General features: G+C 41.0%; 1 protein-coding gene across 1 annotated transcript; it reads left to right on the top strand.

The window, feature by feature from the left end:
- Positions 1-2,015: 2,015 nt before the first annotated feature.
- CAVIN2 (caveolae associated protein 2) lies at positions 2,016-15,373 on the top strand. Its single transcript, XM_058549460.1, has 2 exons — positions 2,016-2,766; positions 12,986-15,373. Exons 1-2 carry the CDS (start codon positions 2,284-2,286, stop codon positions 13,778-13,780), a joined length of 1,278 nt encoding a protein of 425 aa, XP_058405443.1. The 5' UTR covers positions 2,016-2,283; the 3' UTR covers positions 13,781-15,373.
- The last annotated feature ends 4,571 nt before the right edge of the window (positions 15,374-19,944 follow it).

The following is a 19,944-nucleotide window of genomic DNA, read 5'->3' as shown; positions in this document are numbered from 1 at the left end:
TATGTTACTTGTGTTATTCAAAATTAATTTTTAAAAATAAATAATTCCAGATGCAAACTTTCCTTCCTGTTTAACCATTAGCCTCTCTCCTTTTCCCACCTCACCCCCATTGATGAAGCCCATGTTTTTAATGTCTCTATTCATCTAACGAACTATATAATATCCAACAATGCAATGCAAAGTCAGCGCAAATCAATGCAAAGTCAGTGCAAATCAATGCAAAATCAGGGCAAAGTGATTATAACGTGAAATCGCAAATCTTTCAAAATATGTAAGAAATCATGAAGCTGATGAAGGTAATGTTAGAGAAGCCCTTGAATCATGGGTAGCTCCCCTGACAAATGAGAATCTGCAGCTGGAATAGTTAACATTTGAAGAAGAAAAAATCCACACAGATGATGGCACAATAAGTGCTTCAAAAGGGAATGATTGGAATGTCAAAATTTAAGAGAGGCTCTTGGAAAATTGATGAAGCCTTCAAATATTTTTGCAATGATGACCCCCTTTATGATTTGCCCATGGAAATCAAATGTAAAAGGATATTGTATCATGATACCATATAATTTAGTTAGAAAATTATGCTTCTCAAAATCAACACGACTCATCTTTTGTTCTAAAATTTAATGCATCATTGACTAAATTTTGTTAAATGAAAGGTAAATTAATTTTAAGAATTTTCTTATTTTTTTTTTGAGATAAAGTCCCAATTAAAATCTTTTTACTTTTTTTGTCCCTATTTTTAAAGGATTCACTTTAAGTAGGTTTGAGGGTACCAATTATCTGAGGAAATTGGCGGCCTCTGTAAATATCTTGAATTCATCTCCCTAACTAGCAGATATGCTCACTGAGGGCAGGGTCCTAGATCATGCTTTATTAGCATCCCCTGGATAGTTCACCAGGCACAGAACTAGGCAGATAGTAGAGACCCACAAATTCAATAAACGTGACAAGAAATGACCTGCTGATTTACTGGCTGTCGTGTAGACTTTGTCATTGAAGAATGGCATTTTTCCATTATCAATCCCGGACCCAATATGAGCTGGCATTTGTTCTTCTCAAAACTGTTCATAGAAGACCTATTACAAACTTCCTGCTCAAAGCCCTTTCAAAGGCTAGATACATTTAAAACCAACTCAAGCATGTAAAGTCGTTTTAGGAAATAAGCCCACGTCCCAGGGGCTCGGCTGAAGAGGGCTACGTTTTAGAACAGGTGTGCCACTTCACTGAGCAGGAATTTGGAAATGTCAAACATTAGAAGCACTTCAGAAACTCCAACGCGACCTGCCCGACAGTCACACTTTTGGACACATGTCAGTAAATACCCTGCAGAGATGGAAGTTTGAGAAATTCTCTCAGCATGATTCAAAATTAGTGAAAATAAATCAGCATGGTAGGTTCTTAAAGTGACCACACTTTTTGGTTTTTCCTCTTTCAATTTTACTTCTCAAAAGGAACCTACATTTTTTTTTTTTAAAAAGTGGTCATTGAAAAATTTTCCATCTATTACCTGATAACAGTCCATAACGGCATTACATGCTTTAACATCCCTGAAGTTCAGTCTCTTTCAACTTATCTTGCATCCCCAGTTGCGAGAATAATAAGAACCGGGCTGTTTTCCTTGTCATTATCAGGGGTACTTCCATTCCTTAGGAAATTAAAAACTTAACAATACAAGCTTGGCTGCAAGGACCCTTTAAACTTGGCCCCTCCCAGTAGGACACCGGCCGGCCGTTCTGCAGTCCATCAGTCAGTTCTAGGGCAAATGCAAACAACACTTTCCGTTACAATAACTTGTATCCAGGAAAAAAAACAGGCGCTCTGTTGCATCTGTAACATAGCAGCCACAGACAAGTTTACCGGCTTTAGCCAATTGGAGGCTATGGAGCTAGGCCAAATTAGCATGTTTTTCTCCGCCTCTAGATGAAGTCACGATTGAAATATAGCCTTGAACTTATTTTTTAAAAGGGAAGAGAAGTAGGAAAGAAAAGTTAAACTTGCCGGAAAGTGCCCTGTGCGAGGAGAATGCGGTTAGGAAGCGTGTACATGCTCCTGAACCCGGAGAGGTTCTCAGTCCTGTAACCTTCGCCTCCCACTGGGTGGAGTAGGGCTTTTAAGAGCAGCTGGAATGCAGTTTCCCTGATCAGTGTAGCCAGTTGTTGCCTGTCTGAACCGCTGCCAGTCCTGGACAGCAGTGCTCTGAGAGCAAACTCGCGGGCCTCGCTCTGCACACCTCACCACCGCCCTTCTCGCCTGAGCAAGGAGAGCGTTCCCACCTGCCCAGCCATGGAGGAGGACGCCACACAAGCTGAAAAGTTCCAGCTCCGGGGTTCTGACACGCGGCAGCAGAAGCCAGCCAGCCCCAGCCCGGTGCCCTCCTCCACGCCAAGCCCCAGCCTGAACTTGGGGAGCACGGAGGAGGCCATCCGGGACAACTCGCAGGTGAACGCCGTGACGGTGCTCACGCTGTTGGACAAGCTGGTGAACATGCTGGATGCCGTGCAGGAGAACCAGCACAAGATGGAGCAGCGGCAGATCAGCCTGGAGGGCTCCGTGAGGGGCATCCAGAACGACCTCACCAAGCTCTCCAAGTACCAGGCCTCCACCAGCAACACGGTGAGCAAGCTGCTGGAGAAGTCCCGCAAGGTCAGCGCCCACACGCGCGCCGTCAAGGATAGCATGGAGAGGCAGTGCGCGCAGGTGAAGCGGCTGGAGAACAACCACGCCCAGCTCCTCAGACGCAACCACTTCAAAGTGCTCATCTTCCAGGTCAGTACTCCCTACTCCTCCCACCCAGCTGGGACTCCTCAACATTCGTGATCTCAGTCGGCCTGGCTCTCACAGCCATTTGTACATCTGTCCTGCCTGTCGGGGATCACACACACAAGGCATTGTCCCTGTCTGCCTTCAGCAGGCGAATGTGAAATCTGCGCACAGGGGAGGGAACTTCCAGGTCTCTGAAACCTAAACCCAAGGCAGGTGCTCCAGGGGTTAGTAGGCCCAGGTCATTCGTCAGGGAGCGTCTGAATGCACTCCAGACAGGTTGGGAAGGTGAGCAGGTGCAAGCACCCTAGTCAGATCCATTTGTCTCTTTGCGTTATGAATTTGGGGCTCTGCAGCTGTTAGCTGGACAGGGCAAATTAACCCAGCGGCTGTTTATTAACTCTTTGTGGAAATGAGGTCATCATGTGAGGTTTTTTTTTTAATTAAGAAGTCAAACTCGTAACTGTTTTAAAGCATCTCTTTGTCCAAAGGCTACCGATGATTTGGGGACTAACCAAGCATTGAAGACTGATTCCATTAGAATCTAGCCTCTTACTTTTAAGACTCTTCTGGCCAAAGCAATCTTGTTGAGTTCTTTTCTAGCAAATGATGCACTAAAAATACAGAGCATAACTCTTTACAAACACACTAGATATACTTCTTCTCATTGCTCAGAGAGACCACAACTGTAAAGTAAAATAAAAGCAGTGTTATCAGTTATAGTTACAAAGGCTAGTCTTGAGTATTTTCTCCTTGAAACTGTTGCCTTAGAATGAAAAGGCCACTTAATTTTTTTAATGGATCAGTAATGCAATTAATGTAGCCAAAGGCTATCTGGGGACAGGGGGATTGCGTGGGGCTGTTGTTCCGCCAAGTGGTGGGCATTTGTGAATCCCGGGGCAGCCCTGCCTAATGCTGGAAGCCCTTCCGCCCAGTGGAACACAGCCAGCACAGAGCCCAGGAAGCAATTGCTATCCCTGCCCCAGGGCTGTCTTGTTGTGACCATGTGAATAGGAGGGATTTCAAAGCCATGGAGGGGAGAGGCTATAACCAACTGTTTGATTGTGAAAGGCACACAAGAAGAGCCTTCATCTCCTAAGAGAGATTTAGAAATTGGAATTTAAACCGAGGGAGCCTTCTTTTTCTAAATGAATCCTCTCTGCCAAGTTAGAACCTAAGCCTCCTTCCCGCCATAAAAGGAAAGACTCATCTCGCTGCCTTTTTGTCCTCCCCAAATTGCACTTGATGTTGAAAAGCTTCAGGCAGCTGATGTCCTCCTATACCTTGCAGGCTTTGGCAGCCCGGAAATTTTTTAGCTTTTAATGCAAATGGAATAGCTTTTCATGCACCAGATGAACTGAAAAGAAATGCATAACTGGGCCTTTCTTAAGCCATATAAGATCCTTACTTTATTAGCCTAAGAGATATTAGAAATCTCAGCTCTCAAGGCATTTCTAAATTAAATACTGATCTCCAAACAAAACCAAACATGTACAGACCTGTTTAAATCTGAGTCATCAAAGGAAAGTTCCCTCCTTCCAGAATGAATCAGGGAGATTATCTCTTGTCCTATCCCTCAGTTAAGGAGGAAAAAAGAAGTATTTATCTAGTAGAGGAAACACACAATTTGTCCGGATCGGTGTTTGTTTTGTTTTGCCAAGGATGTTCTGTAAATGCTGGGGGGAGGGATGGAGGTTATCCGTGACTGAAAATTCAAGAGAATTGTAAATCTGTGGCCGTGGCCACAGCATGGCTACTGACAGACAAGTGGTGTGGTTCTGTACCCGGGAACCAAACCCAGGCCTCCAAAGGGGAGCATGCCAAACTTTAACCACTAGGCCCTCAGGGCTGGCTGGAACTGGACCTTTCTTAAGCCATGTAAGATCCATTATTAGCCTAAAGGATATTAGAAATCTCAACTCTCAAGGTGTTCAAGATGATTATTTTGAAAAAACAAATACAAGTGCAGTCCCTCAGTGGAAAAGTTGCTCTTTCTCTTGATCCTCCTTAAAGTAGGGTTTCGGGGGCAGTAATTATGCGAATAGATGAAATAATAACTTGTGGTAGAGAGTGGTCCAATATAGGAGTGGAGAAGATAAATTGTGTCATACAGACACTGGTTCAAATCCTGGTTTCACCACTTGCCAACTATGTAATCTTGTGCACATTTTGTAGCTTCTCCAACCTTCTGTTTCCTCCTCTGTACACTGAGGATATTAATAAGAGCAAAAAAATTTTGACCTCTTAATAAGCCCTGCATAATCTGCTAAGCATCCTTCTGTGTGTTATCTCATTTGCCCCTGTTGGGGAGGGGAAAATTCTTCCCCTTTCCAACTTGGTTCTTATGGCTAGTCGAATAATTAAAATGACATAAGGCAGGTTAACAGGGAGAAAATTAAATTTAATATTTAATACATGCACATGGGAAATTCACATAAGCATGAAAAATTCCAAAGACAGGCAAATGAGGTATAGATGTCTTTCTAGACTAAGGAAAAGGAGATAGAGGTCTGGGACTTCAAAGGGAAAGAGGGCAATTTACAGGAAGATGAAAAGAGTTAATGTTTGATAACCAAATGTCTAGAGACAATGGGACATGGAGAGGACTTTGATCCAAGGGGCCTTCCTCCCTGTCACACACCTGGTTCATATTATACTAGATTTATCTATGGTGATAGCTCCTTCCCAGAACAGGCCTTCTATCTTAAATTCCTTTAGATAGTTTGGTGGAAGGTCAAAGCTGCTTCTTGAGTCTTTTGTTCTTAAAAAGAACCCACCCAAAATAACCTTCAAGCCAAAGAGATACATTTTGGGGTGGCAAATTCTGCTCCTCTACACCCCCAATTTACAGATGAGGATGCTGAGATTCAGAGATGTTTATACCTCATCTCAAGTTATTTAGTAAGCAAGCAGTCAAGCTGGGATTTGAACTCACATTCAATTGATTCCAAAGTGTGTGCTCTTAAACATTAATGCTTCTTCCCTCGTCTCTCTCTCATAGGGTGAGGAATAAATGGAATAACATATTTAAAATAGTTGATGACTAGCATGGTGTAAGAACTCAAGGAATAGAAGCTCTTCCTGAGTGGATCTGAAATGCATTTGCATGGAAAGGAAGCTAAACTTTTGCTTGGTTAGAAATATGGCTCTTGAGTAAAAATTGACCCCCCCCCAATACCCAGCATCTTAAAACAGCTATGTTTATGCTATTTTAGTTGGGATTCATTAAAAGCTAAATACACACACACACACACACACACACACACACACACACACTCCCACAATCCCTCTCCCTCTCCCCATCATACATTTTATAACAACTACCATGTTGAAATTAGTATTATGTCACCACCGCTCCATGAAAGCAAAAGACTCTACCCAAAGGGTCTACCCTAAATAGACCCTTCTAGTAGTAGCGCAGTCTTCACAGTGTGGCAGGGGGTGGATGTTTCCTAGACCTGCCAAGAAAGAGGAGAGTAGATAATGTACCAGGTACATTATCTTTTTGTCTTTAAGTAATTTGTCATTTTCAGTCCACTTGAACCCTATGCTAGACTTTCCCTTACTAAATCCATTGGTTTTCTAGTTTAAGACAAATTAATGTGAAAATAAAAGAAGAGAGTGAGGAAAGAAATTCTGTCCCCTGATGTGAGCATATTTAGTACTGTAGTGTTTAGAAGATGACATTTCCGGCTTATAAAGTCCTGTTGTCTTCTCCAGAATCTGCAGGAGCTTGTTGGTTGGTTGGTTGGTTTTTTCATCTGGTAGATACTTACACATAAGCATTTTTTAAAATTCCAAACTTTGTCCTTAATTTGTCCTATTTGAAACGTGTCATTTACTTATTTAAATCTGGGCTGAACTTACAACATTGTTGTTGCTGTTCAGCCTCTCTTGCCTTAGCAATTACTTCAAATTATAACCAGTAGCATCTAAAACTGGAGAAAAGTCAGCTACCTTTGAGCAAAAAAATAAATTGTAAAATCCTTGTCAAACTTACAGCTTTCCTTTTTACATTTTTTTTTTATAATAGCTTAAGACCAATGTTTGAATTCAAAATACTGTGACAGGACCCAGTAGATGAAATAAGACTCAGAGGGTTGCTGATCAAAAAGCAAATGGTAACGACTAATAAGATGAATTCTTTGCCTGTAGTACGGCTATCTTTTACTAAAAATAGAATTTATACAGAAAATCAGTGAATTTACAGTTAAGAGGAAATTTTCTCTGTTGATTGAAGAGATTAGAATTTCACAGGTAACCGGCCCTGAGGGGGTGGTGCCCACTTATGTCCTCTTAAAGTTTTAGTAATCATTATTTGAAAAAGCAGTTTGGAACAATTTCAAATCCCAGGAACAAAATAAGAGTGCTCATGGACAGCTTACACTTTCATCCACAGAAAATTGTGAAATTGGGTGAAAAGAGTAGAGGTTAGATATTTGCTATGGATACATTCATGGAGAATCAAGCCTATAAATGTGTTCAAATATTCATCATTTGGGTTCCTTCGATGAGATCAGAATTTTAGAAAGGTGTGAAAAGTGTAACATCTTTAGACTATTTTAAAATTGATTTTTTTAAAAGACTATACTTTCTCTGTCCAAAGCCACTGCCCTGAAAACTGCTAAATTAGTACAGACTTAGAAGAAATGGGGATGGAGATAATAAAGACATCTTTATATGAGAATTTGCGATGATTCTATCACATTGACTAATGTTCCCATAATGGGATATTGGTCTTGGTGTGCTCCTTATCCGGTGCCCTTTCAGTTTATGAGATAAACAAAATGCTAGTTCTTATTGTTATTATTTACACTTATTGAATGTCAGCACTGCCTCGGGCACTTTAAGTGAATAACTGATTCTTACTGGTATTTCTTCAAAAGAATCATTACTTTCTCTCGTATATTAAAAAACTAGCCTCTTTCTCAGACGCAGTCCTTCTAAGTCAATGTTGCCTCTTCTGTGGTCTGGTCATCTATATCTGTTTGAATTGAATGAATGAAAAATGTTCTCCAGTGCAACTCAGGTCCTACAGTTTTGATTCTTGCGCGAAACGAAACATGTTTGACATCAGTACACTAGGAGATTCCTTCTGCAATTTGTTAATTATTTTTCATGGGATTTAGGTTAATATCACAGAATCAAATTTTTTAGAGCTAGAAAGCACCTTAATAATCATTTAGTTTAACCTCATTTTATATCAAAGAAGCAAAGGCCCTGAGAAACAAAGTGACTGGCAAGGTTTCCTTTTATTAATAATAGAAATTATAGAGTTGAATTCTGAAATGAGTGAAAACAAACCCTATAATCCCACTATGGCAAAGTTCATGTTTACTGTTTTGGGTTTTTCTACACTAGCTTTTAAATAATTCAGTGTGATTTGTTTTTTGTTTTGTTTGTTTTGGGGTTTTTTGTGTGTAACAAAGAACACCTAACCAGCATGATCTTAAAAAAGAATTGAACCCTTGATAACACTGAAAAATAATGAAACTTTTAAATCCTCCAGAATGTGAAGGACTGCTCAGGGATTATAACTAACGCATTTTATTCTTATGACTTGCTGATTCCACCGACAGCTGCCTTAGGGTGTAGTTCTAATCAATGGCTTATCCACTTGGCAATCTATACCTCAGGAACACAAATCGGAGAAAACCATCAATGTGTAAAAGAGACCTATAAATCAGAATGTCAGGTGGGCATAGTTCCATTTTAATAACTAGTATTTAGATATTATTGGATAAAACATTTCGTGGACACAAATTTATGGCCTTCATATCCCTCCAGGATGCCATTACATCCCTGTGGGAATATGACAGCCTTTGTTATTTTCTTCTAACAACAGGGGTTAGTGACAGGAGAGCAAACTGCTGGCTTCTCTCTCTTCATTCAAGCTTTTAAATGACTTACTGGAGGCTTCCTTTTCTAATGCTAGTCATAGAGTCTCCTTCTCTTTTCAAGTGTGCGTATCTATATATGTGCAAATATTTGCTTCCATGGGCTCAAACCCGAGAAGTACCCAGCATGCTGGCAAGTTTCTCTGTGTGGATATCTACATGCACGACTGGCACTATTTTCACAAGAATCAATATAGATAGCAAATAAGCTAAGTGCAAGGAAAAATGTCACTTTCCATTCTTTTTCTCTTTTATGCTACCAACATATCCTTCATATATGTTTGAAGTGTGCTGTTTAATTCTCCCTTCCTTTAAAAAACTCCTGTGGGTCGTTGTGAAAGGTCAGAACCAAGAGCAACTGCATCAGAGGAGGCTGAGGACCTTTCTGAAAATAAATCTGTAGGGCAGATAGTCAGCTGCTGCTGGGGGCCTCTACTAGGTAGAACCACCCAAGGAAGCCATGCAACCCACAAGCGATTCTTAATACCATGTTAAGGAGTCACAACCCCTAAGTAGATATATGGGTACCTAGCATAGATAAGGGGATGACAGAACTGAAGATGTATATTCCATCCCTTTCCCCTTTGAAAGAGCCATCAATCTTGGAATCTGTAAGAGAAAGCAGATTAAAACATTATGACAGGAGGTAGAAGGCAGAAGTGTCACCTCACCAGCAGGCAGGTGAAATCTCAAGTGTTTCCATGAGGTGGGTGTGAGAGGACTGAGCAAGGACACGTGTGCAGGCGAGACTGGGCACCTGGGGGACAGTGCAGTTACAGAGGATTCACCGTGTGAAGTTCAAGTTGAAGTTCCACCATCATAACAGTTACTTCATAGTCAAATCCTAGGCAGACATTTTACTAAAGAAGAGAGATTTTGAAGAATGTCAGCATTTTTCTGCTTCTAAACAAAGGTTATGGAAAGCAAGACCTACATGTGCCTGGACATCAAATTTCTGTGTGAAAGGAAAGGGCTTGCCTTCAAAGTGGATGCCATAAGAAGCCACAAAATTAATACTGTGCAGTAGACAGAACACAAAATACCGCTTGAGTAATTAAAATGACAGCAGAAGCATAGCAGTTAGCCAAAAAGACATATCTTACTTGTTTCCAGTTGCATAAAGACACATCCAACTCATTCTGGATTATGTCCGTTCTCGCTGGGTTTATTTTCCTAGTTGGCATCAAAGAGCTCCTGTATAAATTTCCCTGGTGTTGTACAAGAGTTCAATTGGGTTTCCCACCTTCCCTCGACTGAGTATACATGCAGTACGTATCTACCACCGGTCACTTCTGACTCACCTGAGAACGCACTTTCCTCAACCCTGTCCTCAAAGGACACATGATGAGAGAGAAAACTGTGCTTTTTTAATAATAAAATTTTCATTTAAGAAAAAAGTACAATATTATTTAATTCTTGTAGAAGTCCAGTTAATATGTCTACTTTTTGTCAAGGTTGAAGAAAGGGAAGTTATCAGGGTAATCCTGTGATTACCCTGAGAGATTATACTATACAAAATGTACCTCTTCTCTGGTAACCAAGGCTTATGTTTACAGTTTTCCACCTGAATTGATGCCTTGAGGACTTGTAATAACATTTCACTGAGCTCTTGGTTTCTTCCTTTCCTGCAAGCAACTCTTGTCAAACCTTCCCAACTCTCTTGTCAAACCCCAGAAGTAATTTTGTTTCTGGACTAAGCATTAGAGCCCTAGCTATTTCTGCTATCTGCCCCTCTTTCAGTAATACTCATCCACTGAGAATAAAATCATTCCTTAAAAATGGAAACCAATGTGCACCTTAGGCCTCAGGTTCTTCTCATTTCTAGACACAGACTTAAACCCATTCTTTTGTAGTCATCAAGCCCGCCCAATGGAGGGGCACTCTCCAACCAGCCACCTTCAGGGCTGTCTTGGAAAGCCATCTTACCCGACATACACTCATTCAACAAACAGCTGTTGAGCCGCCAGGAACTATTCTAGTCACTGGGGCATAACAGTGAAAAAGAGACAAAAATTCCCACCCTATGGGGAGTCCATGCCAATGAAATAAAGGCAGGCTGAGGCTTGCCACACAGGAAAGTTGCTCTCTGTAGAAGTCCATGTCATAAATGACTCATGGGAATCCCATACTCCTTTCAATTTTTTACTTTGTCTTTTACTCTGTATTCCTGACACTTTGTTTGACATCCAAAATGGAAGGGTATGGAGAAAACTTTGGGAAACAGAATCTGTGATTTCTTCACTCTACCAAAGATTCTATTTAGCCAGGCATTCTGCTTTTTACCACTACCCAAGACTTTATCCTTTGTTTCTAACCAATTTATGGAAAGGACTCTGGTATGAGTATGTTGTGTATGAGGGGGAGACACGAGATTGTATCTTTTCATTCAGTGGCTAACAAGGAGAGGGATTTTTAAGTTTCTCTATATCAAAATGGCTCGTTTAGTCTTTGCAGGAGGATGTTAAAAATATGCAGGCACACTCTTAGAGCGTGTTTTTGATCATAACCCCAATTTTATTGACTTTTAGTCAATCAAAATTGCAAAACAAGAAAGGAAGTTCTTCCTATTAACATGAACTTTGCAAAAAGTTTAGATCCCAGATAGACCTTTACATTCACTAAGTCCAGTGATTCTTCAGACTGAAAGTTTACTGGGCAGTCCATAATATAATCAGGGAACATCGAGGCTCTGGTTGAAGCCTGGGTGGCAGTGGGCTCTGAAGCCTGGCCCACCTCGGCATTCTTGCAGAACCCCAGGGCCCCTGGGAGTGCAGCTTGAAAGCTGTTAATCTAGGTCAAATCCTCTTGTTCATATTTGGAAGAAACTGAGACCCAAGGAGATTAAGCTATTTGCTGAAAGCCATACAGCCACTCAGCAGTACAGTGAGGACTGAGACTCAGGCCTGATGTCACACATTCTTTCTGCTGTGCCATTTGTTTCATTGAAAATATGAAGGCATCTTGCTGGCTGGCTCTCATTTTCCAGTATTCAAAGAAAAGTATAAAAATCAAAGGGATTCCTATGCTGTGTGACCCAAGTCTGTCTGAATTCAAATCTCCCTGCTTAGCAATTCTGGAGAACCATCTCTCTTGCACTCTGGAGGCGAGTTCTCAGGCTCTGCTCCCTGAGACATGGTGAGGGGCCTATGTGCCTAGAAGCTGGAGGAAGAGGGTGCTGGGAATAGTGAGGGGGAGGGGCAGATTCCTAGGCTTCTCTCCTGGCTCTTAGCAAGGGGGTCAGTGGAAGTATTCTTGCCCAAGGAAGCTCTATTTAACAATAGAGGCTTGATAAACTATGCCTGGCAGCATAATTCCCCCTTACTACTCTAAAAATGGCCATAGTGTACCACCTCCCCTTCATCATGCCCACAAACAATATACTAAACCACAAGGCTTGGTGAGTGGGTCCCCAGTAAGGCTGGGCCTTGCTTCTCTTACTCTAAAATTGTGTCATCAGTAAAATTAGTGTGCACTTTTTTTGTGTGTGTGTGAGGAAGATCAGCCCTGAGCTAACATCCGTGCCAATCCTCCTCTTTTTGCTGAGGAAGACCGGCCCTGAGCTAACATCTATTGCCAATCCTCCTCCTTTTTTTCCCCTTTTTCTCCCCAAAGCCCCAGTAGATGTATGTCATAGTTGCACATCCTTCTAGTTGCTGTATGTGGGACGCAGCCTCAGCATGGCCAGAGAAGCGGTGCATTGGTGCGGGCCCGGGATTCAAACCCGGGCCGCGGGTAGGGGAGCGCGTGCACTTAACTGCTAAGCCACGGGGCCGGCCCCCGCAGTGTGCACTTTTGACCAGATACCAGATACCACACCTTCACTTCTGACTTCTAGTTGGGGAGAGCACCTGATCAGGGCTTTGCATGGTGTCTGACACTTGAGGACTTCCCAGTTCTTTCCCTGTCCCCATCTTTTATCTTCCAACTTGACCACCAGGCTCTCTTGCAGTGGGATTTTGGCAGGAACAGAGCCTGAGGGTAGGAGAGAGGGGACCTGGGGGTTTGAAGTAACTTACTTTAGCTCCTTTATCTAGGCAGCTTCCTGGTTTATCTGAGCCACAGCCCACTCCGCCCCCCCCAACCGCCTGTCACTGATAGAGCCCTTGCCAGATGCCCTCATAATATTCCCAATGGGCAGCCCTTGGCCTTATCCAGCCTAGGGGGAATGACTTGGCCAGTTTAGCATTAACTCTTCATATTCTAGAAAACTGAAGCCAGAAAGATTTGGTTTCGGTCAAGCCAAAAACACATACACCCAAATTACAGCAGTTCAAGACTATTTGTGAAATGTGTTATTAACATGAAATCTACATTGTCCATCTTTTCAGGAAGAAAATGAGATCCCTGCCAGTGTGTTTGTGAAAGAGCCAGTTTCCGGCTCAGCGGAAGGGAAGGAGGAGCCTGCTGATGAAAACAAGTCTCTGGAGGAAACCTTGCACACCGTGGACCTCTCATCGGATGATGAATTGCCCCACGATGAGGAGGCCCTGCAAGACAGTGCAGAGGAAAAGACGGAAGAAAGTAGGGCAGAGAAAATAAAAAGATCCGGCCTCCGGAAAGTGGATAGCCTCAAGAAAGCATTTTCTCGCCAGAACATTGAGAAAAAGATGAACCAGCTGGGGACAAAGATAGTATCTGTAGAGAGGAGAGAGAAGATTAGGAAATCTCTCATTTCCAATCACCAGAAAATATCTTCAGGGAAAAGCTCCCCCTTCAAGGTCTCTCCCCTCACTTTTGGTCGAAAGAAAGCCCGACAGGGAGAAAGCCCTGCAGAAAATGAGACCAAGTCAGAAGAGATGCCTAGCAGTGACCAGATACAAAATGACCACGAGGAGAGCTCATTTGCAGAGGGTGCGTCGGAGGCGTCCCTCCCCAGTGCCCTGGTGGAAGGGCAGAGCGAGGAGGGGGATGCTGCGAGGGCGGCCTCGAGAGAGAGTAACTCATGCATGGACAGCAACGTCAACTTGACTATTGTGGAAGATGAAGAAGAAGAGTTGGTGGCCCTGGAACAGGCACAGAAGGTGCGCTATGAGGGAGGCTACGTGCTAGCCTCTGAAGAGGCAGAGCAGTCGGATGAGGAGCCGGTGCAGCCCGCTGTGCTCCAGGTGGACCACACCGCCTGAGCTCACAGGCCGCCGCGCCAGCCTGGGCTTCAGCCAGGTGGGCAGCCAGAGCCTAGAAACAAACTCTTGCACCCTCCAGCACCGCCCACTCTCTCTGTGTTATGGTCCGGGCCGTAATCATTTACTACAGAGCAGCAGCACGCTCGCGACCAACATTTACTATGAGCCCCTGCCAGGGGCTCCCTTGCTAATTTGTTCTTAGGTTCTTTTTCTGTAGAATTTCTCTGAGATTGCCCAGAAGAAGAACTAGAGCAGTTGAAAAACGCTGATCAATTCGACTTAGAAAAACCAGAGGCTACTTAAGATACTAGTCATGAAATGTGATTCATGTTTTGTCATTCCATAGGCTTGCTAAGTAGTGTACCAGTAATATATTGAATTTCCATAGAACTCCGTGAATCTAATTATTCTTCTTCAAGTGTGTGATATATAATGTACATATGTATTTAAGCTAAAGATATTACTTTATATTTTAAGAACACTTTTTTTAAAAGGTAGAAGATAAAGTTTAGTTGGCTATTCACTTAATAGAAACCATTGTTTTATTGAAAATGAAGGAAAAATTGAAAGAAGATACTATTCAGCTAATGAAGTAAGATAGGTATAAAAGTTGGAACTATTAGAAAAGGAAAACTAAGAAGAAGTTTGAAAATAAGAGAAACAGAAACAAAGAATGCCAAAGAGAATGAAGACAGAAAAAAGTATGTGCTTAAAAGTAAAACATTTACAATAGTAGCTCAAGTATTTCACTCCTTGTATAACAATACTAAAGAAGTTCATATATCCTGGAATAATATGTTGTATCTTCACAGTATTTTTCTAATTTTCAAAAGATATAAAAAAACATTTTATTGTGTTAAAGCTGTATTTTTTCCTTAATAAATAAAAGACATGACAAATATTTCTCTAAGGATCTTCAAAAGGATGTTGTCTCTAATATTGGAATAAATGTAAATCTTTGAAATTAATTAATACCTACTGCCATTTGTAGGAAGTTGGATTATACTACTCTTTAATGTAACGTTTTCAAAATTTGAAATAACACTCACACTCCAAATGATGTAATGTAGGTTTATAAGATGTTAAAATCAACAGGTTTGAGAAGGATTCTGTTTTTCCTATTTTTGTACATAATGGTAATTTCATTCCAGGTCATATTTTATTTATATGTTAATTTCACAGAATATGAATATGTTTCTTCTTAAAGCATGCTAGTGTTTATGTAAAAGTGCACATTTATTCAGACAGGATAATTTTTACTACTGCCTAACATTCTATTAACATATTGCTTTATCTATTTTAAATTACAGAATGCTAATGTTTTGAGAAAACTATTATAGGTTAAAGACAGTTGTACCAGGGAGCAAATTCCCTGCCTTCAGTATATAACACACTGTAAGTAACCTTACGAATATAAGTAATCCAAGACAGTATTCACAAACTATGCTTTGTCTTATAAAAGGGAGAGGATTAACAAATGTATTGTGGCACAACCTCTACAGCTATGTCCTTCTTTTGCAGTAATGTACCCCACATATTAGATTGTTAAACTAACAATGGCTGTGTTAAAGAAGACTAAATAAACCAAAAAGTAAAAAGTATATAACCATGTCGGTTTTTTGGCAGAACAATTTGAGAACAAGCAGAAAGAATTGATTTTCAAACTCTCCTCCAAATGTAGCTGAAATGTTGATTGTTTCAGTCTTGATTTCCACTATTAACTCTGCTTTCTTTTTTCCCTGATCTCATTTAGAAATCCAAACCTCATTCTTCAAGTTTAACTTTCTTGACATCACCTTGCCAGTGCTAGAGAGCATCTGAATTTATTGCCGCAGCTGGATGAATTTGATAGTTCCATCTGCATTTACATTGTTTGGTACCAGACCTTATAATACCTTAAATTGCCCTGCAAACATGAATGTATTGAATTGTACATTCAGTTTATTCACACAGATACACCTTTGTCTTCTGCAGTGCCGTACACTTGGTAGAAGACTTCATTCCACTTAGGGCCCTAAACATGCCTGTTTAACCTTTACGAACTTGCTGTCACTTCTTACAGCCAAGGAGTTGGGGGATCCAGAGCTAATGTAATGTTTATATTTCCTTTTCAAAAATGCTTGCTTCATTCATTCCTGTAAACTATCTGCATGCCAGTAAAAAATTACACTCAGGCATCTTTTTAGATTTCCCTGACAATCACATTTACTCTATGTTCCACATTTGAAGCATTAAAATCCTAAGCAATAAAACAGAATTAGGCCAGATAATTGTTGGAAAACACATTCTGTAGGGATTAGAGAGAGCAGCCGTTGTGGAAATGGAAGCTATTTATTCTGTATTATTGTTGAATTATTTGCATACTGGTGAAGCTGCCAGTCCCCAAATTAGATATGTCTTCTTCCCACCCATCCAATAACCCATTCCTAACTTTATGTGCCTGGAGCTCAAGAACTGGATTAGTTTTCCCCCAAAGATTGGTTAGACATTAATAAGCACTGAGATCCATATCTTTAGAAATATAATTCAGAAGTAAGAAGCATCTATTACATGGATCACCAATCTCACAGAAATACAGCAAAGATGTCACTTTTTTACAAGATTTTATTTTTTAAAGTATGTAGTCATATATATTTCACCAGGAATATTTTCATCTTTCCACTTAGGAATCTAGTGTGTGGCTGAATTTCTTTTTATACATGAAAATGAAAGACCTACACTAAGGCAAGTTCTGTACAAAATAAAGATTTTTCACATTTATTGCATAAGGAAAGCCCCAGATGTTTCTGCTTTTAGCACTGCTCATGCAGAAGATCAAGGTTTGAACCTCATGTGGGTCAGTCCACTATCAGGAAACGAGAAGCTGCTTCTAGAGAGCCAAGTTGCTAGTGTAAGTAAAGGTTATAATGAAAGTCATTTCCTACATTAAGACACTAATGCCCAAACCCAGTTAATTCTTGCTCAAAAGTTTGTTTACAGCACTACAGCCCAAGTCTAAGTGATTTTTTATTGGAGATTGGGAATATGAGGAATTGAGGTACAGACAGCAATCATTAACAGTTCCATAGCAACCACAAGTCTTTTCCTAAAAACCAAGACTCTGACACTGCAAAACAAGTTTCAGATGCAATTGGCATTGTGACCTTGTATTCTGCCTGATCTGGGTGTCAAGATAAAGACTTCTGCAGCCAGGAACTCATTCCTAAAGGGAACAGGCAGTAACCCACATTGTTAAAAATACATTCTTCTTATTTTTGTTTTAACCATTGCATTACCCTGTAGTATTTGAAACTCTAAAATTATTTTTAACTCTCCAATCAAATTGCCCCAATTAAGAAGCCACACACTCAGCAAAACAGCTTAATGTTCATACATTTAAAGACTTTCCACCGAAAAATCAATTCATTGAATATTTATTGAGCAATACAACCATTCGTCCCTCCCATTTGCTAGAATTCTTAGTGCCCAAAGCAATAAGATACAAGCGTGGGGGAGAGGAAACCAACATTTTTGATAGCTTACTTTCCACCAGGCTGGGCACTCTAATGGTCTGGAGTGCTGTGTACCTACCACACGCTAGACATGAGCATTATTTCATTGAATCAAACAAATCCTATTAAGAAAGTACTGTTTTTATACCTGAGACTTTTGAAGTTAATTTACTCCCACTAAGATGGAGGTAAGATGGGGGTGGAAGGGAACTCCAGAGTTCTTAACCACTCTAAGTTCTCACCCATCGTGTTATAATTTAACTATTTTTTCCTTTGAAGGTCACAGAGTTAAAAGACTTGTCCCAGTTCACATAACTGGTGAGTGTCAGAGTCAATGCCCAACCCCAGTCTGAAATCCAGGCTGCTGCCAAAACAGACTCCAAATTATATCACCCAGCTGTGCTTAATTATGAATCACTTTATAAGCTCTCAGATGGTATAGTATTAATTTCATTTTATCACTCCTTACACAGCATCACATACAGTTGCTCTTTGTAAATGATTTTGACAATTGTCATACCAATGGTAAGAAAAAGACAGCTCACGGTTCTTGGGGAACCACAGAGAGGCAATTATTCAGGTCTGCTGATGCCACAGAGTTCCACAGAGCTCCTGAGCTCCTTGGTATCATCCATTGTCAGTAGCTGTAGGGTTCACTTTGGGGCATGGTTTAATAAGGGCAAGCTGTCAACAGAGATACATACTGGAATCAGCTAATTCAAAGATGGCACAAGAAGTCTGCCTCAAACTCTTTACGTTTAAGGGGTCACATCCCAGTGTCCTGTTAGAGAAATCACTACATCCTGCCCAGACACATCCTCTCCTAGGCTCAAAAAAGGAGCAAACGGCAAATCAGCATGGGGGACAGGCGAGTGTGGAGGTTCAGGAAGCAGGGTCAACCTTGAGGATATGGAGACTACCCTCTGCAAAATCGTCCAGCTGTCTTCTCAGGACCACAGGAGCTAGGTCAAGCAAATGCTGGTATCTCCATTTCTGTGGGCAATCAAAGAAAACCCTCTAGCCCAGCCCTCATTCATCAAGATGTATGCTGCAGGCAGTGGCTTCTTCCAAAGGCTTTGGCAGAGGTCACAAACTCAAAAGCTAAAGGGCTCACATGGGAGTAAAATGGTTCGAGGAGGTGGCAGCAATTGTGACAGGGGTGTTACATGTGGGCTATGTCCTCTCTGGTGGGGCACCCTATAATTCATCTGCCCAGACCGGTGCCTTTTCTCTAATTCCCAAAAAGGGATGGTACATTCTAGGAGCCACGCGGGATTGTGGTAAATCGGCAGCCGCTACCCAACTCCAGTTGCCATGTAGGAAATTGGGCCCAGTGTTGCCAAAACTTCAACTTCTTTTAACAAGAGCCAAAATTCAGATTTCTTTTTACACGAAAATCTCCTGGCTTTTAATTTTTGGCAACAACCCAAATCATTTTAAATATTGTGTGAACCAATTGAAACTGTCTGCTCCCTAGATGTAGCATAAGCAGCGACCATCAGTTTCCAACTCCTGGTCTGTCGAGATGAAGATTCTTGGGTTCTCCTTCCCTAGCCTGAGGCACAGACATGAGAATAGAAAGCTAGTAACAAGATTGGATCTGCCTTGAGAAAAAGCATAAAAACCTTCTTAGGAAAATGTAAAATGCAAAAATACCCTTGCCAGAACTCGTAGGAAAATTTTTCTTGCAGTTTACTGAACTTGTGAAGAGAGTGCTGCTAATGCTGCATGGTTAATGCACTGAGGAGACAGTCACCAATCACACTGAAAGGTGGTTATATGTTCTCTAATGGGAACAACATTGCTAGCTACCTATGGGTTACCTGCAGAGCCCTTGGATGTCAAAGGGATTGGTATTTTTGGTAAACTGAGCATAGGATGTGACTATTCCATTTCTATGTTCCAGATGAAAAATATCTACTCTTGTCAATAAGCTAGAGGTCCTATAGACGACAAAAAGCAAGTCTGCATTCAGCTCTCCCATCTATTATAGCAAAATTGCCAGCCAACACTTCAAGTCTTCAACTCTTTATTGTTAGTAATAAGGTACTAAAGGGAAAGAACACTGCTCAATTTTTTAGATGCTAAATTGAGCCTTCAGAGCTCAGAGTTGGGGAAAAAACTGATACAGATTTAGCACAAGGGGCAAGATGTCCTTTGTTAAGGAGAAACTTAATACTTGGAACCACTTGAAGCTCTAAGGAAGCACAGGGATTAGCCGAGTTCTCCAAGGTCCACTGCATGCTAATTGCCTCAAGAACCCCAATGACATGCAGGGAAATGCAGTGTGTTCTGGTGAATGTGCCCTTATTTGAAAAACCAAATTTCCTAAGGACTTTAGGCCAATAATTTTAAATCCCTACCTAAAAAAAGGAAGCACCCTCCCAGGATGGATAGAGAAAGCAATATCTTAATTTATGAGATTGCCCCTGGAATTAACCAGAGAAAGGGAGACTGATGTACATTGAGTGTAATTTCACTACAACGTTAGTTCTTTCTTTTTCTTTCTACCATCATTCTTTTAACTGTCAGAGACCAAAAGATTCTTCTCAACTACCTTGTAGCTAGACTTTTTAGAGATTAAATAAATATAATTAGGCTTGAAGTATCCAATAACCACAAGGAGTTTTTGTCTGCAAGAAATGTTTTCCCAGTAAAGGTATTCATTTTGTT

This window comes from Diceros bicornis, chromosome 10, assembly GCF_020826845.1.
Source record: "Diceros bicornis minor isolate mBicDic1 chromosome 10, mDicBic1.mat.cur, whole genome shotgun sequence".
NCBI lineage: Eukaryota > Metazoa > Chordata > Mammalia > Perissodactyla > Rhinocerotidae > Diceros > Diceros bicornis.
The sequence above is the reverse complement of the archived record's forward strand: the minus strand, read 5'-3'. Positions and strand labels throughout refer to the sequence as shown.